The 25307-nt window shown below is 35.6% G+C and overlaps 1 protein-coding gene across 1 annotated transcript in view; it reads left to right on the plus strand.

The window, feature by feature from the left end:
• Positions 1 to 24323, plus strand: part of LOC117238300 (apolipophorins) — a 46311-nt gene extending 21988 nt beyond the window's left edge. Inside the window, exons 2-26 of the mRNA XM_033503111.1 lie at positions 1644 to 1676; positions 2037 to 2221; positions 2655 to 2837; positions 3764 to 8299; positions 8549 to 9055; positions 9415 to 9601; positions 9979 to 10195; positions 10652 to 10944; positions 11384 to 11578; positions 11656 to 11882; positions 12161 to 12656; positions 12910 to 13094; positions 13546 to 13766; positions 15498 to 16071; positions 16325 to 16566; positions 16753 to 16996; positions 17294 to 17530; positions 18079 to 18212; positions 18991 to 19148; positions 19227 to 19410; positions 20527 to 20665; positions 22540 to 22728; positions 23169 to 23414; positions 23526 to 23723; positions 24129 to 24323. Of these exons, the coding sequence (XP_033359002.1) occupies positions 1644 to 1676; positions 2037 to 2221; positions 2655 to 2837; positions 3764 to 8299; positions 8549 to 9055; positions 9415 to 9601; positions 9979 to 10195; positions 10652 to 10944; positions 11384 to 11578; positions 11656 to 11882; positions 12161 to 12656; positions 12910 to 13094; positions 13546 to 13766; positions 15498 to 16071; positions 16325 to 16566; positions 16753 to 16996; positions 17294 to 17530; positions 18079 to 18212; positions 18991 to 19148; positions 19227 to 19410; positions 20527 to 20665; positions 22540 to 22728; positions 23169 to 23414; positions 23526 to 23723; positions 24129 to 24161 (10043 nt within the window). The 3' untranslated portion in view covers positions 24162 to 24323. The remainder of the gene's footprint in view (positions 1 to 1643; positions 1677 to 2036; positions 2222 to 2654; positions 2838 to 3763; positions 8300 to 8548; positions 9056 to 9414; positions 9602 to 9978; positions 10196 to 10651; positions 10945 to 11383; positions 11579 to 11655; positions 11883 to 12160; positions 12657 to 12909; positions 13095 to 13545; positions 13767 to 15497; positions 16072 to 16324; positions 16567 to 16752; positions 16997 to 17293; positions 17531 to 18078; positions 18213 to 18990; positions 19149 to 19226; positions 19411 to 20526; positions 20666 to 22539; positions 22729 to 23168; positions 23415 to 23525; positions 23724 to 24128) is intronic.
• The last annotated feature ends 984 nt before the right edge of the window (positions 24324 to 25307 follow it).

Raw genomic sequence — 25307 nt, forward strand, 5'->3', positions numbered from 1 at the left:
CAACTTTATTACATGAACATACTATGTCAACAACATTATTCTACTCCAATCTATGATCCAAACTATCGAACTACCCCGAGTGAATTGGAAATTTCATCGGGATATCGCTTCGCTGACAAGCCGAAATATTCGGTAGAACTGTCGAACAGACTCTGAATTTCGAGCGCGTGACTACCACTGGACCGAGGGTGAAGCGTATTTTCTTTTTCGTTTCTCGCCGACCAATTTATCAGAACCAACTCGAAACGAGTCTAGATTTCGCGTCACGTGCCGAAATCCTTCAGCAACGCAGAAGTTTCACTGCGTGTGCCACGGCAAGAAGAACAAAATGGTTCTCGAGGGAGTCTAGTGGCTATACAGCGAAAGTCGATTAAATACGACGGACGAATTAATTTCGACTAAGTTGCGAGTAATATTAGACCAGCCTAATGGAGACAATGTTTCATCGTTTCTATTATTGCAATAACGTACTGACGAATGGACTGCGAGTTTTTATGTAATTTGATATTTTCCTAAACGTAGCTAAGAAAATAGAATTTATGTCTATAGATATTTGTTCCACTCGCTAAATATTATAACGAATGATTTTTCTTAATTATTTTATGTATTTTTTATATTATATGCATTCTCTACATTTTTATAATCTTACATTTCGTATAAGTAAATAAATATCCATGCAAAATAGCGATGAACAAGAACATTCATACTTTTAGCGTAGAATATGATCTTTCGTTAAACTCTTTTGCGAAAGCACGAGTTTCAGTGGTTGAAAATAGCTGTGGTATCAACTTTAGCTCTTAAAACAGTCATATAGAATTTGAGCCTATTTGAACCACGACGTGGCTTTGAGAAGTGGAGAACGATAATTTGTTGAAGATGGATAATGAAAAACGACAGGACCTATGAAACGATCAAAGATATTATTGTGGATTACGATACGATTAGTATCGTTGTTATGCTATTACATTGGGTGATTGGGTATGATTTAGTTATTATGCTGTTACACATTATTATGCACTGGCTGGCCCGTGTTTATGCGACGTCAAAACAAATCTCGATGTGACCAACTATTGGCCCCTTAATGACGAATTCAAGTGGGCGTTTTAAGCACCGGCCCGACTTATTCAATGCAACTCTCCCTCTTTGGTGCTCTATTGAGCGTTATAAATCGTTACCAAAATTGACTGACAACGTCCAGCGATGGAATAAGTTAGGGCAATTAAAATTAATGCCGACAATAGGACCGTGGTTGAACACTGAAGATTAAGATCTTTTGTTACTTTGTTGCGATTCTGAGATTCTTTAATTGATGTCTGCGAAGATTTTATTGTAGCAGTGAATTCTGATCGTTTTCGATAACAATAGACGATGACGAGCAGAATGTTTATGCATTCATCAATGGAAAATCTAAATATGCAAAGATATACAGAGCATATTTAATATACAGGGATATACAAAATATTCAAAGTAAAATACTGTTTATATAATAATACTTAAAGAATGAAACAAATCTCCATTTAGGTTACATTTCGTTAGTTTCGTTTAGAAAAATTTGAATTTGCATAAACATTCATAGTCTAATGATAATAAGATCTATCGTTAGTACAATCTTTTTAATGTACTCTTTATTTCTATTGTTGCAGCTAAATCAGGATGCACAGTCGGTTGCCGTGGAAGTAAGTATTTGATCTTAAACATTTTTTATCCCTTTGCCTTATAACGTTCAATCAAAATCCACGATATATTCGTATCATTTTATCATTTGATAATTACAATTCAACAAATACAGACTTCGTGTGTGATGATGCTCAGTTTCAACTCTAACTGTAACTTTAACTTTTCGAAATGATTATATTACATACAAATATTTTGCATATATTTCGATATTTTGTTTTCGAGATTTAATTTGCATTCGATGTTACAATATGTTAATGCATGAAAAATCTTCCAAAAGATCGTAAACGGGCAGACGGTTAATTCGAAAAGCCACGACACTCGTAGTTTGTTTAACAAAGCTTCTTTGTCTTTTTAAATAGTGCACCCAAAAAAGGCGTATCAGGAAGGGCATACGTACGTATACAACTTAGAGGGTACATCGGTGACGTCTGTCACTGGCGCGCAAGGAGATGCAACTCTTAAACTGGCAGCCACCGTAGAATTGTCTGTGAAACCGGATTGTGTGCATCAACTACGGTTGAAGAACGTCCAAATCAACGGAGCGGTACTATTTTAACTTTCTTTTTTCTCTATTTCTGCATTCTAATCTGACGTCAATTTTTCCATACATATAAATAAGGTGATACCAATAGCTGCCTTCTTATCGATTTCGATGCCTTAACATAAACATAGTTTCGTGTATCACACTTTGTAGACGCTTGATGCATTTTTGAAATTTGAAGATGATAGAATGCACAGAGTACATGTAATATACAAAAATATGATACACCTATCAGCAGAATATTCATTATAATTTTTAATAAGTAATATGAATCCCTATTTAATTTCTTCCTTTTTACTTGCTCTACTTATTCTTTTACTTCTTTACCTACTCTATCTGCAAAGTCATAAATTTTCAATGATATCCGCAATCCACATATAACATACAAAATAGATATGTACTTACATTTGCTGACGATGTGAAATACATTTTTCAGCCACCGTCGACACCAGACGTTGAACAATTTCCGATTCAATTCAATTACCACGATGGCCATATTGACACTCAGCTCTGCACCGACTCAGCTGACTCCCAAGCATCTCTTAATATCAAGAGAGCAGCTGTTTCCATGTTTCAATCGGCTGTTATGCAGGATAACGGTGTAACCACGCGTCACGAGGTTCGTGAAACCTGAAATAATATTATTCAACATGATTCATAGCTAATTTCCTTTCTCAACAATAACCTTATATAACCTTTAGAAATTTAGTGAATTTTCTAATATAAACTTAATTTTATAGGGACAAAAATATTAATCACAGGTCCAAAGTACTTTACTTTATATAAAATATTTTTATTTGCTAATGTTCAGTCATAATCAAATGGCTGACTACAATTTAGGATAACAGACATAAATAGTCTTCATTGTTTACACTATGGGATATGTAATAAAAGTGGATATCTCAAAAATCTAGAATCTAATCAAAATCCTTTGTATTTGCTTATAACAATGATGAAATTAATATAATAAATTTCAAATTGCAATAACTTTGAAACTAATATATTCTTTAACGCTTAAGATTTTTAGAATTTTAGAGTTTTCCTGTAGTGAATTGAAGAATGTATCGACTGCGTTCAAAAGCATAGAATACAATTTAAATAAAAGCTGCAGTTTCATTTTATACATACATCAATGCACAAAAATACACAAGATTAATACGACTAAATGCATCATCTCGATCTATTTAATTTTCCAAAAATATTGCTAAAATATTCTTTTCTATCTATAACTGTTTTAAAGATATCGCTAGTTCTAGTTATATGGAACACTTAGTATGTACATGAAAGATGAGTCTTTCGTCAATGTTTAGTGCATACTCACCTACGGCAATAGAGAGAAGAAAGTATAAATTTGATATATGAAGATTAGTAATTTCTATAGTATATATTTTTTATGCTGAGAGTAGTTATTCGTTATTCTTATCGAATATAACCTCAGTTTGTAAAATGATATATTTTTGCGCATTATCTATCTTCTAAACTTCCTTTCGTCGGCCACTGTACATAAACCAAACATTATCATAATCACATCAATCATCTTTTCAGACTGACGTGATGGGAACCTGTCCAACAGAGTTTAACTTCCGCAAGGAAGGTGACTCTCTGATCGTGAATAAGAATAGAAATCTTGCTATGTGTGCATTCCGGGAGAACGTGGACCAGGCACTCGTATCTGGCAGCATGGACACAGCGGCTGGTTGGAAATCCTCTCCAGTCCTCGGTTCGCAACAATCGATCGAGCAACGTTTCAAACGCGGTATTTTAACCAAGGCTGTATCCAAAGAAGTGTACAACCTCGTTCCATTCAGCCATGGAAGTGCTGGTGCCAAGACTATTGTAGAAACTACATTAACATTAAAGAACGAAAAGAGTGACAATCCCACCGCAGAAGTATCCCAGCCAAAGTCTATCATATTCGAAGCTCCACACCCAGTATTGAAATCCTCTCCGGAAGCCATTAACAATGCGTTGAAAGCTGCCAAAACTGAAGTAGCCTCACGGCGTACCGTGAGACCAGAAGCAGCTGCGAAATTCGCTGATCTTGTGAAGGTTCTCAGGTTAAGCAACAAGAATGACATCCTTTCAGTGTATCGGAAGGTTCGTTCCGACAAAAATGATCAGAAGCTATTACTGGATGCTCTGTTCCAAACTGGAAGCGGTGAAGCAGCTGAAGTTGGAGTAGAACTAATGAAGAGCAAAGATCTCTCAACTGTCCAAACTCTTCTCTTCTATGCCAGTCTAACTATCATTCGCCATGTTCATCTGCCATCAGTGTCAGCCATAACGACTCTTCTGGACCAGCCTAACCTACCCCGACTTGGCTACCTTGGAGTTGGTCAAGTAATCGGCAAGTACTGCCAAGTACACTCCTGTGACAATGTGCCAGAAGTGAAGCAGGCAGTGCACAAGATTCGTGAGAAAGTAGGTAACGGCAAAACCAAGACCAGGGAACAGGAGAACATCGTCGTCTCTGCTCTTAAAGCTCTAGGTAACACTCAGTTCCTTGATGACGCTACCTTGCAGAAATTGGCCAATATCGGTGCTGATAAGAACGTACGAAATCGTGTACGAGTCGCTGCTATTGAAGCTTTGCCAACCAGGTGCACGATGAAATGGAAGAATATCCTGTTTAAGGTGCTAGCTGATCGAGAGGAAGACAGTGAAATTAGGATCAAGTCTTATTTGTCTATGGTCGCCTGTCCTTGTCCACACACAGCCAGTCTTCTGAAAGAGGTGCTGGATAAGGAGACTGTCAATCAGGTAGGATCTTTCATCCAAAGTCACTTGAGAAACCTGAGAGCCTCGACAGATCCTAGCAAACTGAATGCCAAGAATCACCTTGGACTGATCAAGCCTCGAACAAAATTCCCGGAAGACTTCAGGAAATTCTCCTTCAACAACGAATTATCTTATAAGATGGACTCGCTTGGTATCGGTTCTACCCTTGAGAACAATGTTATATACAGTCAAAATAGTTTTGTGCCACGTTCCACAAACTTAAACATGACAATGGAGCTCTTCGGACGCAACTTCAATTTTCTTGAATTGAATACACGTGTGGAGAATTTGGACAGAGTGATTGAGCACTACTTTGGACCCAAGGGAAAAGTCTGGGAGGTCTTGGACGACTTGAACACTGAAAGTACCAATACCGCTACCTCGCTTGGTAAATATATTAAGGAACGGTATGAGAAAATTAGACCTAAACGTGATGTGAAACAGGCAGAATTGGATAAATTCGCGAAGAATGTGCACTTGAGAAACAACGAGGTCGATCAGGAATTAGATGTAGACTTATCTGCCAAATTGTTTGGTGTCGAACTCGCGCACTTGAGCTATCAAGGTGATACCCACAAGCTGAATCCTAAAGCCATCATCGACAAAATCTTCGACAGCCTCGAGAAAGGCTTCGGCGTTGTCAAAGACTTAGACTACGACTTTGAGAACTGTCTCCAGTTTCTCGACAGTGATTTAGTGTATCCCACCGGTTTGGGAAGCGCATTAAGTCTTGGCCTGACTGGAACAAGCGCACTTCGTTTGAAGACTGGTGGAAAACTAGATCTCAAAGCTATTTTGAATGATCCGAAGAACGCCGAATTTAAACTCCTTACTGAAGCAAGTGTTTCTGTCAACATCGTCGGAAATATGCTCGTAAAAGCACCTGGAGCCGAATCTGGAATGAAGATCGTTACCACTCTTCATTCAGCTACCAGCAATGAATTGATTGCCTCCGTATTAGACGGGCACGGCATTGATATCCACTATAGCATTCCTGAGAAGACGCAGGAGATCATCAACGTGGAGAGCGAGGTCCTACTCTCCTCTGGAGCCAAAGGAAGTGAATATGTAGCTCCTAAATTCGCAAAGGGCAAGGAACACTCCGGTTGCTTCGAACAACTAGCCAGTATTCTTGGTATAACCATCTGCGGAAAAGTATCATATCCTTATCAAGATCTAGGTACCGTTATCCAAAAGCCTCTGTTCCCCCTAAGCGGACCAGCCAAATTTGCAATCACCTTGAATAATCCACAAATCAACAAATATCACTTCAAACTTGACCTCAATATCAAAGACGAGAAGAAACGTTCCTTCGAACTTTTGCTGGACAATGAAAGTAGCGGGTCTAACAAGCGTCTAGCGTTGATCGTCGAAACAGGTGTCGAACCTAACAGGTACATCAAAGCAGCTTTGGACACGCCTATTAAGAAAGCTTCCGTGGAAGCTGTACTTAAGAATACTCCAAAGGAACGTACTGTGAGTGTCACTATTCTTCACGATCAGGTAGAATACTACGGTGTTATAGGGGTAATAGCTAGTGGAAGCAAATACAAGCCTGTATTGGAGTACAAGGTACCCGAGCATGTCGTAAAACTTGCTGGCCCAGGGAAGCTGACACCATACAAATACAATCTGGAAGGCACGATAGATGTTTCTGATTACGAAGGTGGTCAAAAGTACGTGTTCGAAAAGGTAGCTTTCGTTATTGGTGGTGCAAAAGTAATTGTTGTTGATGGTAATCTCGCATGGACACCTACCAGCATTAACGTGGACACGGTTATCAGTCAAGAATCAAACAGGAACATAGTATTCAAATTGGATGGCAAGAAAAGCAACGACGACTACAAGCTCTCAGTTTCTGCCATTCCAAACGATCCGAACAGTGCATTCAACCTGAACTGGGAGTTCAACAGAGAACCGAATGAAATGGGACAAAAGCTCGTGTTCATTTACGGACCTGATCCAAAGTCTGAAACCAATCGCTTGTCCTTAACACAGAAAGTTGTTTACAAATTAGATCCCAAGGATCTCCTTTGGTCTGTATACAGCGAGCTCACGTACCCGGTGATCAATCTCAAATTGAAGTACGATGGAAAGCTAACCCGCAAATCGGTCAATACTGACATCGAAGTGAAATATAAGTTGTTCAAGTATGGGACCGAATTATCTGCCAAGAGAGACACGGAGAAACCTGGTGACTATGAAGTTGAACTGGAAGTTGAATTTATGGAAAACAGCATCGAAGTGAAAGGCAAGCGCATCATTCTGGATGGACACAAGAGCCAATTCACCAATTCTCTCGAAATGAAACCAGGTGGCAAATACAGCGCCGATGGGATGGTGATCCATGATATTGGCAAGAACAACGTGAACCTACAACTGGATGGACACTTAAATCTGAATGGAGTGAAGGTGAAAGTTGACACTGGTCTGGAGGCTAATCCTCAACTTCTTAACTCTGTCATCGAAATGAAAGTCGATGGTGCGACCTACATCAACTTCCAATTGAAGACCAAACATAGTCCAAATCCAAGTGGTACACTGAGTGTTAACTTGAAGAACTATTTAACAGCTAATGGTCATTACTCTTATAAAGGTGGTCAAGGAGACGCAAACCTGAACGTGGATATTCCTAAGATCAACCGAAAAATCAAGGCTACCGGTACTTTAACTGTTTCTGGATCTCAACATGTAGGCAATCTCGAGCTTTTGTACGATGCTGAGAAGGATCCTAGCAAACGTCTCAAAGTTTCTACTGTATCTGATATCACAAAGACGTCCGTAGACACGAAGAACGTGATAGAGTTCTTGAAATACAAGTTGGAAGCTAACGCCAAAGGTCAGTTGCAAGGCACCCTACAGGATGGCCAGTTACAACTAGAAGCTGACGTTACTTTACCCAATGGTCGACACCTCGTGTACAAAGGAAAACGTAACAGCGCGAAGAAGGAGAACAAATATGATATACGCGTGTCGAGTGAATTGGCAGATTACGAACAAAAGGGTGGACCATCGAGGAAATTCATTTACGATACTAACATACAAGATCTTGATCTGGTGGCGATAACGTTCAAAGGCAACGCTAACTTGAAGTACATCAATAAGGACGGAAAGGATGTGCGATTAACATGGAGTGGAAAGAACGTGGAACAAGCGGATAAGGGAAAGCTGAGAGAATTGAGCATAAACTTGGACGGAGCGAATATTCCGAAGAAGCTACAAGTTCAGCTTGGCTGCGTTCATGATGCCAATACTGGAACGTACAACGTCGAGTCGTCTGTCGGAGATGATTTCTCGTTGGCGGTAAGAAATTTCCTGAATTTTTTTCCAATTCTAAAGGCTATTTTGAACAAATTTGAAAGCTAAATATGCGAGTTCTTTCAAATTAAAAGAATTAATAAAGCTACCCATCTAGGGCACTTAATAAGAGTAACTATATTTAAGTAGATATTTTTAATAACTTTTCAACTACTAAATAACATTAAAAATCAGAAAATCAACAAAATTGTAGTTATCAATAATATTAATTGAGATTAATTTCCAATTTTATAGAGCAAGGTAAATCTAAGACACGGAAACAATGTCGATAAACCATACAGAGCGGATTGTGATCTGGAAATGAAATTGCCTAGCGAAAAGCTCCAAAACCTGAAGCTCGAGCTGTCCTCAAGTATGTTGGACTCTGATGAGGCGGATATCATGAAAGCTACAGACAACATAAAGCTAACATACAACAACGATCACAAGATCGAATTAAATTCAGAAATCGAGCTGAAAGGATTAAATAAGGACATGGAAGGTCCCAGCGAAGGTCAAGGAAGACTTACTTTGGACATTGTGAATCTCCCTCGTATACAATTATCGAGCAACTATAAGTACAATCCAACGCCAGAGAAGAAGACAGCTATGGTGAATTTAGATGGCCAGTTTGGAGAGAAGGCAATTTCGTTTAGATCTGATAACGAATACCTTCCTACAGTCGCTATCGTCAACATCAAGGCTAAAGCCAACTTACTCCATGAGAAATTGCGCAACGTTGATTTGCAACTCGCTTACAAGGTATTTTACGATTTAAGTATTTTTATTTTGGCTTTGATTCTTTAACCTTCTCGTAATCCTTGGATCGTTATATGTTATATGAAATATGAAAGGAATATTTCTCAGGATGGGATAAAATATATGAGAAATATATGTGTAAAAGACGTAAATAAAAAATTATGTTGTGCTATTCACAACTTCTAATATAGTGGACTAGAAAATAAGAAAGAATTACTTGGTCACACAAAACAGGCCTCAAAATGAAAAAAATCTGACTAAAGTTTGGAAAACAATGCTAATATAGAAAACTCGACAAAATTTGATAAATTTACTAGCAGGATACTTGTTCATCTAATTTCTTATTTCGTGTGATTTTACAGAGACTGAAAGAAGAAAACAAGCTAACAATCGACAGTAAAGCAGTTGCTGACGGTAACAAATATACTCTGAATGGTGAAATGCAGTATTTGGACACGAGCAGTCTGTTCCATGTAACATCTGCATGTCCGAATGGAAAAACCGAGATATTCTCCAAATTCCAAAAGCTAAATGAGAAGGAATACAAAGGTGATTCGAGCATCGATATATCAATAGTATTCTTCTAGAAAGATCACTGCAATTTTGATTTACAATTTCTCACTCCACTGTTTATAGCATTTAGTATTGTACTTTTGTTAGAACAGTTAACTAATAAGATTTGCTGAAGAACTGGTTAACAATTACAAGAATGTATTCAATACTTTTAATTTAAATCTAAAATGGAGGAAAGATAATATTATTAGACTGTGATATATGTATAAAGTGAGCAATTTCAATTTTCCACGTCTTTTTTCTTTTTGATAAATATTTTTATCTTTTCGTAGATCATTTTATATGTTGTTTTAAAATTGAGAATTTTTGTTTGAATTAATTACAAATGGCCAAATTTTTGTATCATGTCACAGGTGAATGGATAGTGGACACTCCTAAAGGATTCGCGAAGGCTGATGCGCATGTGGATCTCGAAAGCATCGACAATTTCGTGATTAACGCGAACTTTGATAGCGACAAAATCAAACACCGCAAGATCCATGCTGAAATCGCCAACAAACCAACACCAAAGAACGGCAAGCTCATCACCATGGCTGTGACCAGCGATGGCAAGAACATCGTAACTGGGAGGTATTTCCCACAAATTTTTTTTATGATCTTTATGAATAGACTGTGGATATTTAAGCAAATTTATATTTTTCCGAACGTAATTAATGAAATGAAACGTAGTGAAATAGATACTTATTCCGCGTATTAAATATAATTACGTGTGTTTTAATTCCTATATTTTCTCATTCGTTTTCCATATTTTTATAAATGGAATTAAAAGATGTAAAAATAAATCTACTCTATGCTTTTCTACATTGCACATATAGACTACATATGGAATTTTATTTTTACATATATAAATGTGTCTGTATTTTAGACATCGGTGAAATACAATTCCCTAAAAATTGGCCATTTTATATATGTATCCTAAAATTTTTCATAAATGCATAAGAAGAAAATCCGCAGTTTATTTATCAATTTAATACAATGTACCCAATCAGGATGTAAATATAGGTACATGTTGTATTATATATCCAGCACAAACTACAAACGTCGCGATGAGGATGGAAAGATCGTGGTGGAGGGCAATGGAAGCATGAAGGTCGGCGATGATACAAGGAGCTCCTCCTTCAAATATACTCGTCAACAATTGAGTCAAGAAAAAGATGGAGAAGTTGGCGTGGCAATAGTGTTGAACGTGAATTTCGAGCCATCTGCCATCGTGGGTGAACTAAAACTATCGAACAAAGAGCTGCACGTGTTCAATAGCTACTGCGAGCAGAACAAGGACTGCGCTCAGTTCAAACTTCAATCGATTATGAACGTAGAACGTGAGTAATGTTTCCATAGCCTTAAACGTCGTTTAGATTAGGCAGGTTACTTGACTTCAGATCGTATCGATTCAACTTCAAGTTTAGGTTCGTATCAACAGGTCGAATTATCCGATTTAGAATCGGAGTTCGAGTTCAAGCAACTAAATTGGAATGACTATTGCAGTGAGAAAAAGAATTCTCAAAATTGTTAGAAAACGAGTTAAAAGAAATACTCAACTTAAGTCAATCTTAGATTTCGTTGAAAAAGTTAGTGGCAAAAAATCCTGTAAAAAATCAATTCAAAATGTCTAGAATAATTTCATGATTTATTTTTATTTATTTTAACTATTAATCTAATAATACTTATTGCAATTACTAATTTAGATAAAATCGTATCAGAATCGTATAAGAATTTTCAATGAGATTTTCAATGAAACTTCGAATGCTTTATTTTCAGAGAAAAAATTACTAAAACATCAAGTAACGGTAGAAGTCGATCTGAAGAAGTTCAACGTACCTGTAGAATTCGGTCTGAAGACCAGGACGGAGTTGAAAAACCCGATATTCGACCACAAAACGAATCTCTATCTCCATTCTTCAAAGGACAAGACCGAATACACTTATCAATTATACATTCATCCCAAAGAAGCTGGTAAAAACGAGGAATAATTATTGAAATAATTTCAAACGTTAATGGAACTAATACGTTAATAATATCTATGATTGCAGCTTCCATTGTATCTTTGCCTTCCCGTGAAGTAGCTGCCATTTTCACATACGATCTACCTAAGACCAAACAGACCGCGTCATACAAGGTCGATGCGTCTCTTTATCTGGACAGAAAGAACAAACCATCTGATAAGACCAGTTTGTCTGTCAATGGAGACATTAATATCGACAAGAACAGCATGTCCCTTAATGGGGAAACAAAATTCTCGTATCCAACGCAGTCCAAGGTAAAATTAATATGATACATAATGACGAACAGTCACATTTCATTTGTATCTGTATAACTTCGATTCGAAACGCAACATCCTGTATAGAAAATCCAGAATAATCTTTCAAAATGTACACGATGATTCGTACTGTGAATGAAAAATTTTCAATGGAAAATTTAAATTAACTCGCGACCCAGTTACACTTTATCTAAAAATAAAAAAAGGGAAAAGTAAAAATTTCGTAGTGAAAAATGTACAATACAAATGTCGAATATTTTGTGTATTCTCATTTGCAGGACATGGTAGTGAAAGGAAATGTGCACTGTAACAAGGAGCAACAACTATTGAACGCTAATTTGGACATAGACGTGTTCGCCAAGAAAAGTCAGAAGATCACGATTGCGGTGAATGTGCAAAACCAAGAACTTCCAGAAGGCAAAAACCTGACCAGTTCGGTCGAAGTGAATAGCCGTGGCCAGCAATTGAAGCTCGATCTGAAATCTCATTTGACAATATCTACCAAACAAATAGGATTCGGCAATTTCTTCACCTACAATGACGTGAAACAAAAACCAAAAACTTTGGGTGCTCTTTTCTCTGCTGATACAAGCCATGTTTATCTGTTTGTCACTTTACCTGACAAAGAACTGATCAAGGATGATTGGAAGCTGGATATCTCCAAGAACAAGCAAAAAATATACAGAGAACTGTCTCTTTTGGGCGAGGCTCCTCGCGTTATGAGTTACGAGGCCAATAACTTGAACCCATTCAAGTTTGAAGCATACTTCAAAGGTAAGCTTGATATTTTGACACGAACAGTGCCTGACCCGATTAGCTACCTCGCTCGAGTTACTTCGAACCGTAACTTAAAGTACGCGAGGCAAGCAAACCAGTCAGGATGCCCTGCAGTTGCATACACGTTTTCAAGTCGTTTCAGATTTACAGAACGCAAAATTATCGAACTCATAAAAATTTGTCAAAAAATTTATGTCGACGTTCGAAAGTTCATCTCAATGTGTGTTCATTTTGAATGCATTAATTTCAGGTAACCCTAAGGTCAAATTTAGCGTCAACGGACAAGTTGTTCTTGGTCAACTGGCGGAGATCCATGGGAATGCTATCATAAATGGGGCGAAGAAGGAGCTATTCCACGGTTTGGTTCATTTGGACGAGAAACAATTCCTGAAACCCGATTTTGGTTTCAACAAAGAAAATGTTGCCGAGTTAGTGGTAAGTAAACTTGATTGTCCAGCGATAAATTGAGTTAGGGCAATTTACTAGAGTTCGATAATGACGATAGGGATCTTTATTATATTATTGTGATTCTGCGATTCTTTGATCAAGTAATGTTTGCGTTCTTCGTAAGAGCGAATTGTTGTCTCTACAGAGATAAATGACAAGTAAACACCACTGATGTTTATGCATTTAAATATGAAGAAATGCGCAAAATTCGTATAACATACAAAAAATATCCTATAGAAAATATCCTAAGAAAAGACACTAGCTATTAAATTTGATGAATGAAACAAATCGCTGCTTACGTGTTTCATTTCTCTTTAAAAATAAGAATTTTCATTAACATCCATAGTCTGATCATCATTAAATTGTTAATACGATCGATCACACATCGTAAAATTATCCCATAAATGTTCGCTATCTACGTTGATTTGACTTTTTACAGGAAATTAACAAAAATAAGATTCTCGAGCTTGTGAAGAAATTAAAAGACGTCGACGACTACGCATTGAACCAAGTGAAAGCAGAAGGCACAGACTTCATCGAACATCTGAAGAAGGCGCAACCAAATATGAAGCCACTTTTAGATTATTATCAAACAGAATTGAACAAAATAAAGGACGAACTCAATGCTGACGAGAGCATCAAAGAAATCCAGGCTACCTTGTGAGTATTCTTACGAGATTCTATTTCCTATAGTGACATTTAACATGAGCCAAAGGATATTGCGCATAAAATAGACACTTAATCGTATTCTGTACTAACTTGTGATGATACAGAAACTATTGGAAAAATATAATTTAAATATATTTTAAATATAGTTAAATATAGTTTAGATTACGTGAAGTCATTTAAACAGTATCACGGTAATCGTTATCAAATAATTTTTCCCTTTTTTTAAACTTACCGATGTTCTTTAATAAATGTATAATATATGTAGAGAAAAGTTAGTTTAGACTATTTTGAATGAGATATCTTGTATATTGAAATTGATAACAGTGAAACTTTCATTAGGTGGACAAAATTATTTACTAGTAAAAATATATATAAAACAAATTGAAATGATACTATTATCTTTGTCTAGTCCATACTAAGCGAAGTATTTGTTTATTTAGAAAACATTATAAACTATGTATTATATAGTATTATATTACCTACTATGTAATATATACTACAATAGTCACCAAACAGTGCTAGTATACTCTATGAATAAAATTAAGAAAAGAGTAAAGTTAAGAAAAGAGTACACTAAGCATAGACTCATAAATGCTTAAATATAAAAAATTATAATAAAAATACGAATATAACAACGGATTGGTTTTTGGTTTTGGTTAAAACATAAAGGTGAATCGGCGATATTTAGTTCCATTTCGGGATATTGCCTTGTAAATACAGAATTTATTATATTACAAATTTCTTATTGATTTCCTATAATTTTATCGAACATATTACAAATTCTTTATGTTAATTCTTATCTAGTAAACTTTGGAATTACTTTTGAAACTTCCCAAGTGATCTTCCATAAGTGATAATTTGTTTAACCATTATATCGAAAAAAATATAATTCACTGTTATTTCGTATTTCTATTATAACATTTTAACAAAGCATTCGTGAGCTTATGTTTACATGACATCTTTTTCTTATTTTCACTCATAGAATATGCTGGTACCATTTCGCTGCAATATCCTGGGACATCGTGTATGTACATATATACATTATAGTATTCTATATTAGAATCTATATAGATCTATATTATGTATAAAGATAACGTCCATATTAGAATATTAGGAAACTTTTAACTAAAAATAGGTCAAAACCAGAGTTTGAAACTCGAAACTGAACTTAAAGCTCAAAATCTGGAACGTTTATTTCTTTCTTCCTTACTTTCTAAACTGTTAAATTTTTATCAAAAAATTCTTTATTGGAAAAATTATAGTAATTAAAATAAGTCTAAAGTCTCAAAACACGAACTTAATTGCATCGTTATTAGTTGAACAGAACTAAATTCATATAATTACAACATTCACCTAAGTTATTTATAAAGATTGTCATTTACCTGAGTCTCGAATCACAAAAATAGTAGAAAGTTTCGTGTGTCGAAAATTTATCCCTAATTAGTGCTAGGATCTACCAAACCAAAATGACTGGTATGAGACTTTTTATCTTTGCAATTACTATAAACATGCGAGTGTTTTTAACGATATCAAAATACTTGCTTTTCTTGCGACAGAAATATGATTACACGCATTAGGGAATTTTCATTATACTGCTTTAATTCCAATCAACTACTATATGATATACTTAAATAGATATTAAAGATCGATAGTTCCAATGTTAGAATAAGAAGACAAATTAAGGATTACGTGAAATGTTTAAAAACGTTCATTCTCTTCAAGGAACAAATACTTTGGCGTCCTTGTGACAGCTATAACGGAGATGATGAAAGAAATTGCGAAAGGTCTGGATAAACTTCAAGAACAATTAACCAACATAACGGCCAACCTAAAGGAAGCCATTAAGTCGATTTGTCCTAAATTGAAACAATCATACGAAAAGATATTCCATCAAGCTATGGATATCCTCGAGACCTTGGCAAAACTCGCCAATATTTATCTTAACGCGGTTCTTGACTTGATAAATCAGCATCAAAAGGAAATAAATGATACCATAGGTTTAGTCTCTGGAATAGTTCAAGACTCCGCGAAGGTTGTATTGATAGCATTGGAACAGGCCAAACGAAGCGTCGAAGAATTCTATACTTTGCTGATGAACGAACTGAAGGCCCTGCCTGTTTACGAAGTGCTGAAGGAGAAATTGGAAGATCTGAAGAACTTTGAGATACCGCAAACTGTTCTGGTTCCGATCGAAGAACTGTGCAGGGTCACAAAGAGTATTCTGCCTACTGCGGAATTACAGCATCTTGTCGACAGCATTTGCCAGTATGTTTTCAAGCATATCAAACAAGAGAAGGTATGTTTCCTCGAGCATACATATGCAAATTTGATAGATTTGATATTCAGAAGAAGTCGCATCTATTAAGTCGTCCAATAAGTTTACACTCTTCCAGACCGTTGATCTTCTAGATCTAGACTGTTGTCGTTATCTATGAATACGTAATTAGATTAATTCATAACGTAAATTCCATGTTATAATAATAATCTCATGAAACCAATGAAAGTATTAATTTTGACAAATCAAAGAAGAATTGACAAAACTGTTACAGGTCGACGAGGCGAACGAACTGAAGAAGATCTACTCGCAACTCTCGTCCGCAATTCAATCAGTTCTGACTCTGTTGCAAAAACAGTCTTCGTGGGGCAACTTGCTCTCTTTCGTTCAAGTCCAACCACTCGATTTCACTCTTTTGTCCAGACTCCCAGGTATTTCCGCCATCCAATCCTCTGTTGTGAATCTCTTACGTAACAGAGAGCTACCAACGCCTTTGGATCTGTATCGCGCTTACAGGTAAATAACTTGATAAACGATCTTGTAAAACGTTTAAATGTCTCGCTCTATTCTTTCTATATCGTCCACATTGGAAGGATGGAAACAACGCTCATACTTGAGAGTTAAAACAGCATTTTTTGACAACTGTAATTTGAAAATTGACACAGACAAATAGAATTACAAAAATGTTCGTTTGTCATTTAGGCCGACCGCTCATCTAAAAGATCTCATACCACCCTTCAGCAAATCAGGAGTCGTCACTCATGGAGGACACTTCTTCACGTTTGATGGACGTCATTTGAGCTTGCCGGGTACCTGCACTTATGTTCTAGCACAAGATATGCAGGATGGAAATTTCTCTGTCATAGCAAACTTCAATGAAGGAAATCTGGTCAGCATCACGGTTACCGAGCTGAAAGAGAGCATCACCCTCAAGAGCAATGGAAACGTAAGTGAGAAAATTTTCTTCTGACAAATGATTCGTAATTTATGGTAATTTATGAAATCGTTTGCAAAAAGGAAAGTTGAACGAAATTGCTTAAAAATATCTAAAATTAGAGTTGAACTGTTATTAGCTAATAGCCTAAAATTCAAAGAGTTCCACTTTTATCCAATTTCTTCGTAAGGTTAATTTTCTCCTTTTAATTTCCTTTTGAGTTTATAGTCAAATCATATTAAAAGTATCAATTAATAATAAATCTGTATTATCTGTGACATTTGAATACAAGTGTGACTGTTCATTCAGATCCTGATGAACAACAAACCGGCCGAGTTCCCAACGAGCACGAAGAATCTGCACGCTTATCTCTTCCCACCATTCAGCAACATCAAGTCCGATTATGGTGTCCGAGTTACATGCTCCAATAAATCACCTATGATTTGCGCCGTCCATGTTTCTGGCTTCTACTTGGGTAAACTCCGTGGAATCCTTGGCGATGGCAACAACGAGCCATACGATGATTTTACTCTGCCCTCCGGAAAGGTATGTGTCTTGTATCACGAAGTCTCTAAAGAGCTTCTGAGTTCGTGGAAATGGATACTCGTGGAAACCGTACGGGCACCAAAGCTCACGCTCCAACCGGAGTATCGTTCGATCTTTAAAGGGTAACGCTTCCATTCGTGAGGTACATTTTCGAAAAGAGTTAACGAGATACAGATTTTTTCGCACTGGAATTACCGACGATTAGGCTACAAAATTTGTGTAAAAAAAGCAACACGAAGGATACACTTTCGTTCATACGTATCAGGATAATTATTAAAATTTAAGTAAATCTGAGAAATCATTAGGAAATTACCAGAATCTTTAAAAATTATTATCTAGTTTAAAACTAATTTTTAAGAATTATTATGTAGTTAGTATGTAAAGAATATATATTCATTTTAAATAGAACGACAATAATCTTATCCATTTAGGACAGGATAAAATTAGATTTCTCTTCATTTATGTTTGTTTCGTGTTTGGATAATTAAATAATAAAAATAATTGTTCTATATATAATTCGAAAATACGAATCTTTTTTGTATGTTTAGATCACCGAAAGTGGATCAGAATTTGGAAACGCGTACAAGCTAAAGGGTGAATGTCCAGAAGCGACTGCAATGGACCACAAAAACCATGCTCCAATCTGTACCGACTACTTTACTAGCTCCAATTCGCCTTTGAAGTACGTACACGTTTTCTTTTTACATAAAAGAAGTTTATGTAAGCTCGTACCACTTCTATTATTTGCTAATTGGATACACATTCTTCTTGATGTAATAACATTTAACGAAATAACACGAACAACTCTCTCATGGGTAAAACGTGATAACTCTACTTTCTGTTTGCAAGTTCCATTTTAAAGATGAACATACTTCGTGTGTGTGAACACAATCCTATATCACATAACTTGACGTTTCTACTTAGTATTAAGATAAGATATGTATCTTCCTTAGTTCATCGAACCTTTCAAAAATATTGATCGTCATAAAATTAGTTATCTTACTTTTTCACAAAATCCTTTTAATCGCTTATATCTTCGAACCTAACAAATTTGCATTAAGTTTCGGTGACGTTGCTCTCCTTTTTTGTCATGTGGCATAAAAATAAGAAATCTACGATATCTTTCCTCTATAGTTCAGTAACTTGACCTTGATTGTTAACATTAATTATCGTAATTTACAATTTCCTTGCAGTTATATCTAAAAACTCGTCTATACGTATTGAAAATATCGAACATAAAATTTTATACTTCTCTCACCGAGAAAATCAAAGTTTTCTTCTAATTTAATAAATAATCCCAAATTTTTCATCCATATTACAAATCACTCGTATTTATACTTTTTTATTTGAATAATATGATATTATTGTAATATCTAATCGAATATTAAATATGAATTAATGAATATTAAATTGAATATTAATTTCAAGTTTTTCTAATATTTGATAAAATATGATTATAGATCTTGCTTCAATATCGTCAATCCAGTACTGTATCGCGAAGCTTGCGATCATGCGACCGCCGTTAATACACCAAACGGAGCTTGCATAATTGCCACAGCTTATCACTATGCTTGTTACGAGCAAGGCGTCATGAGCACTCAGCTTCCAGCGTCTTGTGGTGAGTTCCCTCTAAAGCGTACCATTGACTCTAAACGTTCGAGATAAATGGAGCTAAGTATTTTCCTCCTATTTTCAGTGAATTGCAAGGTAGGAGCAAACGAAATCGAGGTAGGCGACACGTTCAGCGTGATAGTTCCGAAGAAAGAGGCTGACATTGTTTTCGTAATCGAACAACAGACACCGAACGACAAAATCTACAAAGAGATGATTGTTCCTTTGATGTCTGAGGTCAGGGAGGAATTGAAACAACAAGGAATTACGTGAGTTGGATTTTCGATTTATCACAGAAACAAATCTTTGAAATCTCTTCTTCTGATTCATATGCATTTCCTAATTCATTGCATTATACACATAAAAATAACTGCATTTTTTCAAGTAATTTCACAGTTAAATAAATATAAAATATTGTAACAAGTTTAGAAACGATATAGCTACTTATAGTTAATTATGCAATAATAAGACTATAAAAGCAACACCGCGTAATAAAAATTACAAAATTCGAACTATACAAAAATTACCAAAGTTATATTATTCGATAAATATTAGACTGTTTTAGACAAAGGTTATTAAAAATATATATTGGATGCCGATACGTAATATAAAATCAAACTATATTTGTTACGCCACGAGGCTTACCACAGGCTGTATTTTCTAACCGTCGCTCGCGGTCCTACAATGTCGCAGGCAGACCGTCTTATCTGCCCACCGGATCATATACAATGTATCGACGAGAGCATTGTTGTCGCCAAGCAGTGAGCTCTAGAAACGTCGATTTTTGACCGTTATGTTTTTCACGCAAAAAGAGGCATACGTGATCATAGTCTTTCAAATGAGACAAAGGAATAATCGAAGGACGTTCAGTTCCTTCTGACGAGTCAAACGTGACATTTCGACAAATCTGACGAGCAAACGAATTTATCTAGAGATATCGCAAAGTCGAGTCAAATTTCTGTAACATATTCATCATATTATTGTAAAATATATTATTCTATGTTAACCTGTTAATACAGTGTCACATTCATTAAACCACCTCTGTTATCTTAACCGAAACAGGGGAACGACTATTTCGCGGCGTCGATTAACATAATCGTAGCGAGAATTTACGCCTCTCGCTGACGCGTTTTCCTAGCGACCGCGTCTCTCCGCGAACGGTCGTAACAATATTATTAACATGTATTTTGTCTTTGAAGTGTAAAAATATGCGTACTTAAATCTCAATGTAGTAATGTCTCAAACAACTCAATCACAGTCTCAACTAAGGATTAAAAAGAAATTTAGAGAACACACTTCTTGTCTCCTTTTGTGTAGATTTCACTATATTTGACCGATTTTTTCCAGATTAATGTTTACCATTTTCCTTACAATTAATTTTACAGAGATGTACACATTGGACTTATTGGATTCAGCGAGAATATGAAGTGGCCACAACACTATACGTTGAATGGCGACACCAACATTGACGGTGAGGTGAAGAACATGAAGTTCCACGAAAAGAAACCAGCAGTTACTTGGCAGGTAATTCTACTTCTTTAAGGCATTATATAGGGAAACAGTAACTTTTCTCGACACGATAAACGAAGATATTAGATAAACAAAGTTATTTGAAAAGTTCGTCACGAAACTTTAAGTGGAAGATTCGTAGCGTTGTCGGATAAAATGCTGTCGAACGCGTTGCTTGGAAAACTTGTTTCTAACTTTAAAGCAATATTTCAGAAATTAGTAATTAAACGTGCCGTTCGATGGTATCTATTATACATTAATTTAAAGCTCGAAGCTAGTCGATTTTTTAAACTCCAAGTTAGTATTTTATTAACTATCATAACACAGCAAATTGTTTATTGGAACAAAACATAGATCCAAATAAAATTCCAGCATATTTCTTAAAGAGATGTAAACTTGGACGTAACGTAGGCAAAATATGTTCGTATAATGTTCGTAATATTAATACAGTTTTTGTACTGTATTAATATTACATAATACAATAAAAGTACAGATAAGTTGCTATTGATATAAAGGATTTAGATCGAGAGACACAAATGTAAAAAAGAACAAATAACCTGATCGACAAAAAGAAGTCACCTGTAACGATCAGGTAAAATAATTGTTTTGCATTATGATCAAGCTCTATTATTTTCATTGAAGGTTTTAGTAAAAATTCGCCTATTTCGTCTGTAATTTAATACATCCGATAAATGAGCTAAACGATCCAATTAAAATCAAGAGGTATCTTTTCAATAGATCAATTCCTCTTTGATCGAAGCATTTAGTTATTTATCAAAAACTTTATAATATCGTGAATATAATTTTTCATAGGCACCAAATACACAACAAAATATCATTAGCCATCAAAAAGGCTACGTTTTTCAAACGTCTCGAAGGAAATCGAATTATCCTTTCATTTACTCCACAAATGAACGCTTCGAATCTCATTAAAGAAACATGTGGCAGAAGTAGAGGCTGATGCAATGAACCGAACAGTAAAGATCATTCAAGAGTTCAATTACACTTCCGATCGACGTAATGATCGTTTTTTTACACGCCATTCACCGACATCATTAACTTTTTCTCTAGATGCGCGTGGAAATCACGTGGTCGGCGCCCCGCATGTTTTATACGATTCATTTTCAATAACAAGAAGTTGATTCACCGTTCAAAATTGATTTTCCTTGTTGTGACTTATAATTGGATACGTCTACTAGCAGTTGCCTGAGTTATATAAAATACTATCGCTAAATCGATTGAAAAACAAGAAAATCTGCGTGGATAAATACGACAGAAACTATTCGTAATACATAGTAGATCGTTGCTCGATGAATATTCTGTTTAGTAAATGAAGTCGAAGTCTATTAAACGCGTTTGCATTTGAAGAACGTATGAGCAATTTCAAAGCATATCGTTAACTATACAACATATGTATAGGAATGGTGACATGTCTTAACAATCGTGAACCTTAAGATATGTACAAAAATTAACAGTAAAAGTAATTTGTTTTCTGGAACGAGGTTCCACGTTATTTATTCTTATTTCATTTAATAGAAACAGTATTGATAATTAGAATAGAATATATACATATATGTAGTTAATTTTTGTAAATATCTTAAAATTGTTGATTTCTAAGACAATTTTCTACGTCTCTATAATAACAAGAAGTGTCAAAGTATAAAAACTACCCTAATTTCTTAGTTAGCAGTTTCTCAGTTAGAAATCCTCAAAACTCAGAGACTATTACCTAAATAATAAACGATAAACAACAATAATCAATTTCTATGTATTTTTTCGTTTCTGGTTTCTTGTTTTTTGATACACGTTAGCACGATTCATAGGATGTCCCGACATTTTTGTAGCTGGCGTGATTTATGTGTAGTAAAAAAGAAAATAACGATTTCTAGGAAGCAAAGACGGGCGATACGGAGAAGAGGCTTAATTATTTACGCCAGAAATTGGACGTCGAGCTGGGTACATTCAAGTTGACCGACGCTTACGAGACTGCGATTCGATATCCCTTCAGACCTGGTGCGGCCAAAGCTGTGATCGCAGTGATCGCGAACCCTTGTGAGAAGAGTCCTTTCCCTATTTCGGTAAGTAAGACTTTCTATGACGTTAAGTGCTAGTTTAACACGTTCGCTACACACATATAGTTGATGAATAGATAATCCATCATAAAATCGATCAGAAATTGAAAAATAATCCTCAATTATGATCATTAATCATTAGACTGTCCGCGAATAATTATGTAAATTTAAATTTTTTAATAATTAGATCGCGAATTTTTATGCGTTTATAAAAAATATGGAAGTAAAATATTATACAAAAGGTACATAATATGGCATGGTACAAGTGTATTGCTTCCTATGATACTTTTTAAATAAAACAAATTTTCTACTTTTTTAATTATATTCTCGAAGATATGTATTTGCATAAATATCTGCTAATAATCGTCAAGAAGAACGTACTTCGACTGTAGAATTTGATCGATTTGTGGAATTAAATAATATTTAAACCATGTTTTCTCTTTCAGTTGCAACATCTCAGGCTTTTGCTCGGTCACAAGATATATCGTGATTTGGGGCTCACCTACTACCATGTGTCGTATCCCGAAGAGCTGCTCGTCTCGGGCAAACCTCTAAAGAATATCGTCGGATACGACCAAGACAGCGTGTACACGTTCGCTGACAGCAAGAAGAAGCCTCTTACCGGAAATACCGACATGAAGAGCAATCTCTCACCGGCGATCAACGACGTCTGCGCTGACTTTGCGGTATCCGTAAGTGTTCAACAAGTGATCCTCATCTATTATTACGTAGCTCGTGAGCGTTTCGAAAGACAGAAACACATAGGAAGCTGAATCGAACATTTACCTGATATCATATTGTAGTCTGGTGGTGCTGCGTTCAGTTCTAACAACTTCTTGGAAGCCAAGCCGAATCAGAAGAAACAATTCATCCAAGTAGCGGCAAGAAGGGTCGTTGATGGACTCATTAATTTAGAACTCCAGAAAGATTGCTTATGTAACTACCAGTATGGTATGGTCGGTCGCCCTCAGTGCAAGATCATAGGCCGCAAAGAAGTTCTGGTGAGGAAAGCGATTTTATAGAGTTCTATAAATAGAAAAACGGAAGTTATTATTAACGTCAGTGTTTAACCTTACTTCGAACTTTTAATTTTTACGTTTCAACTTCGTTTTTCAACTTTTTTAGTAAATATAAGAAGTTTTTCACGCGTTTACTACCATGCGAGTTTTATATATTTTGCCTTCAGAGCAATAATAAATCGAAATATACTACAAGTTAATATTTAATTTTTGCAAAATGTTATATCGTATCCATGCACCTTTAGTCTGGTAAAGTAATCTAAGTCATTCGTATTGTTCGCGTCATATTTTATTCGCCGAAATGTATCATGTAATCATATGATTTCTTTTTAAGGAATATTTTCACTTAAATTTAATTCTTTTCCAATTTTCGTATTTGTATTTCAGAGACCCGCCAAGGGAGGAGCGAAGGCAGGTTAATTTAGGTGTATCATGTTTGTTACTTTGTTATAATACGACAGACGTATTTTCTATATTTGTAAACGAATGAAGATCGTTAGCGCTTCCCAGCGACAGGGAAGGCCACAATTATTACGTAATTCTTGTCGAGAACTGAGATTTCATTTCCCCTGCGTCGAAATCCGCTTCGACGAAAATTCGTCGGTCGCCGATTGTCCCTTTCTTTTTTCTTCTATTTTTATATTTCTTCGCAATTATCGTGTATATGTATGTATATGTATGTATATGTAGACGTTAAATATTTGTTCAACTTGTATCAGTCGTGACTTAGAGAATAAGTTTCTTACCCTGAGTAAACGCAGGTATTAATAGACGCAGGTATAAAGAACAGAATAATTATACGAAGAATAACGCGCGGTATACTCGCATCCATGTAATGCATGGGATATCGATTCGATTCACAGTACAATTTGTACGGCTTACCTTTATTAAATTAAGATACCGATGCTGTACGACTCGAGGCTAATCTGAATTCGATACCGACCACCGTATTCCGTTTATCCGATACGAATGAAAACGATTTTACGTGCTAGATGATACTGTATCTTATGGAGAAATATACATACAGTGTTCTTATATGTATTATGATCGACATTTATTAACCTCTGTTCATCAAAGTCTGCATTCCTGAGCCAACATGCAAATAAAATTACTATAAATAAAATTACTATGGAAATAATATTGATTATTATTTAATAAACGATCATTATTAAACTATTATGTATTAATTTCGAAGGGAAGTTCGTTTATGTATTGTATAATTTATTATCTATAAAGTCAAAATTTATATGTACAATATCGGCATAAATTACTAATTAAGATAATCAAGGTTATCTAAATACATATATTACGAAAGTTTTAGTCGAGACCAAATTGATTGTTTTTGTGATTAAAATACTGCCAATGTGAAAAATCGAAAGCTAAATTTGCTAAAAACGAATTGGCCGAAAGCAACGATTTCGAAACAAAGAAAACCGGTCCTGCTGATAGATAATCACGAGGAATCGGAGACAAAAACCTAAGATTGATCGTGTTCCACCGAATTTTATCGAATAAAACATCGTTTGTCATTGATTTTATCTATTGAACGCAACCCAGTTTCAAGTA

This window comes from Bombus vosnesenskii, unplaced genomic scaffold (assembly GCF_011952255.1).
Source record: "Bombus vosnesenskii isolate JDL3184/JDL3185 unplaced genomic scaffold, Bvos_JDL3184-5_v1.1 scf7180000013445, whole genome shotgun sequence".
NCBI classification, from domain to species: Eukaryota; Metazoa; Arthropoda; class Insecta; order Hymenoptera; family Apidae; genus Bombus; species Bombus vosnesenskii.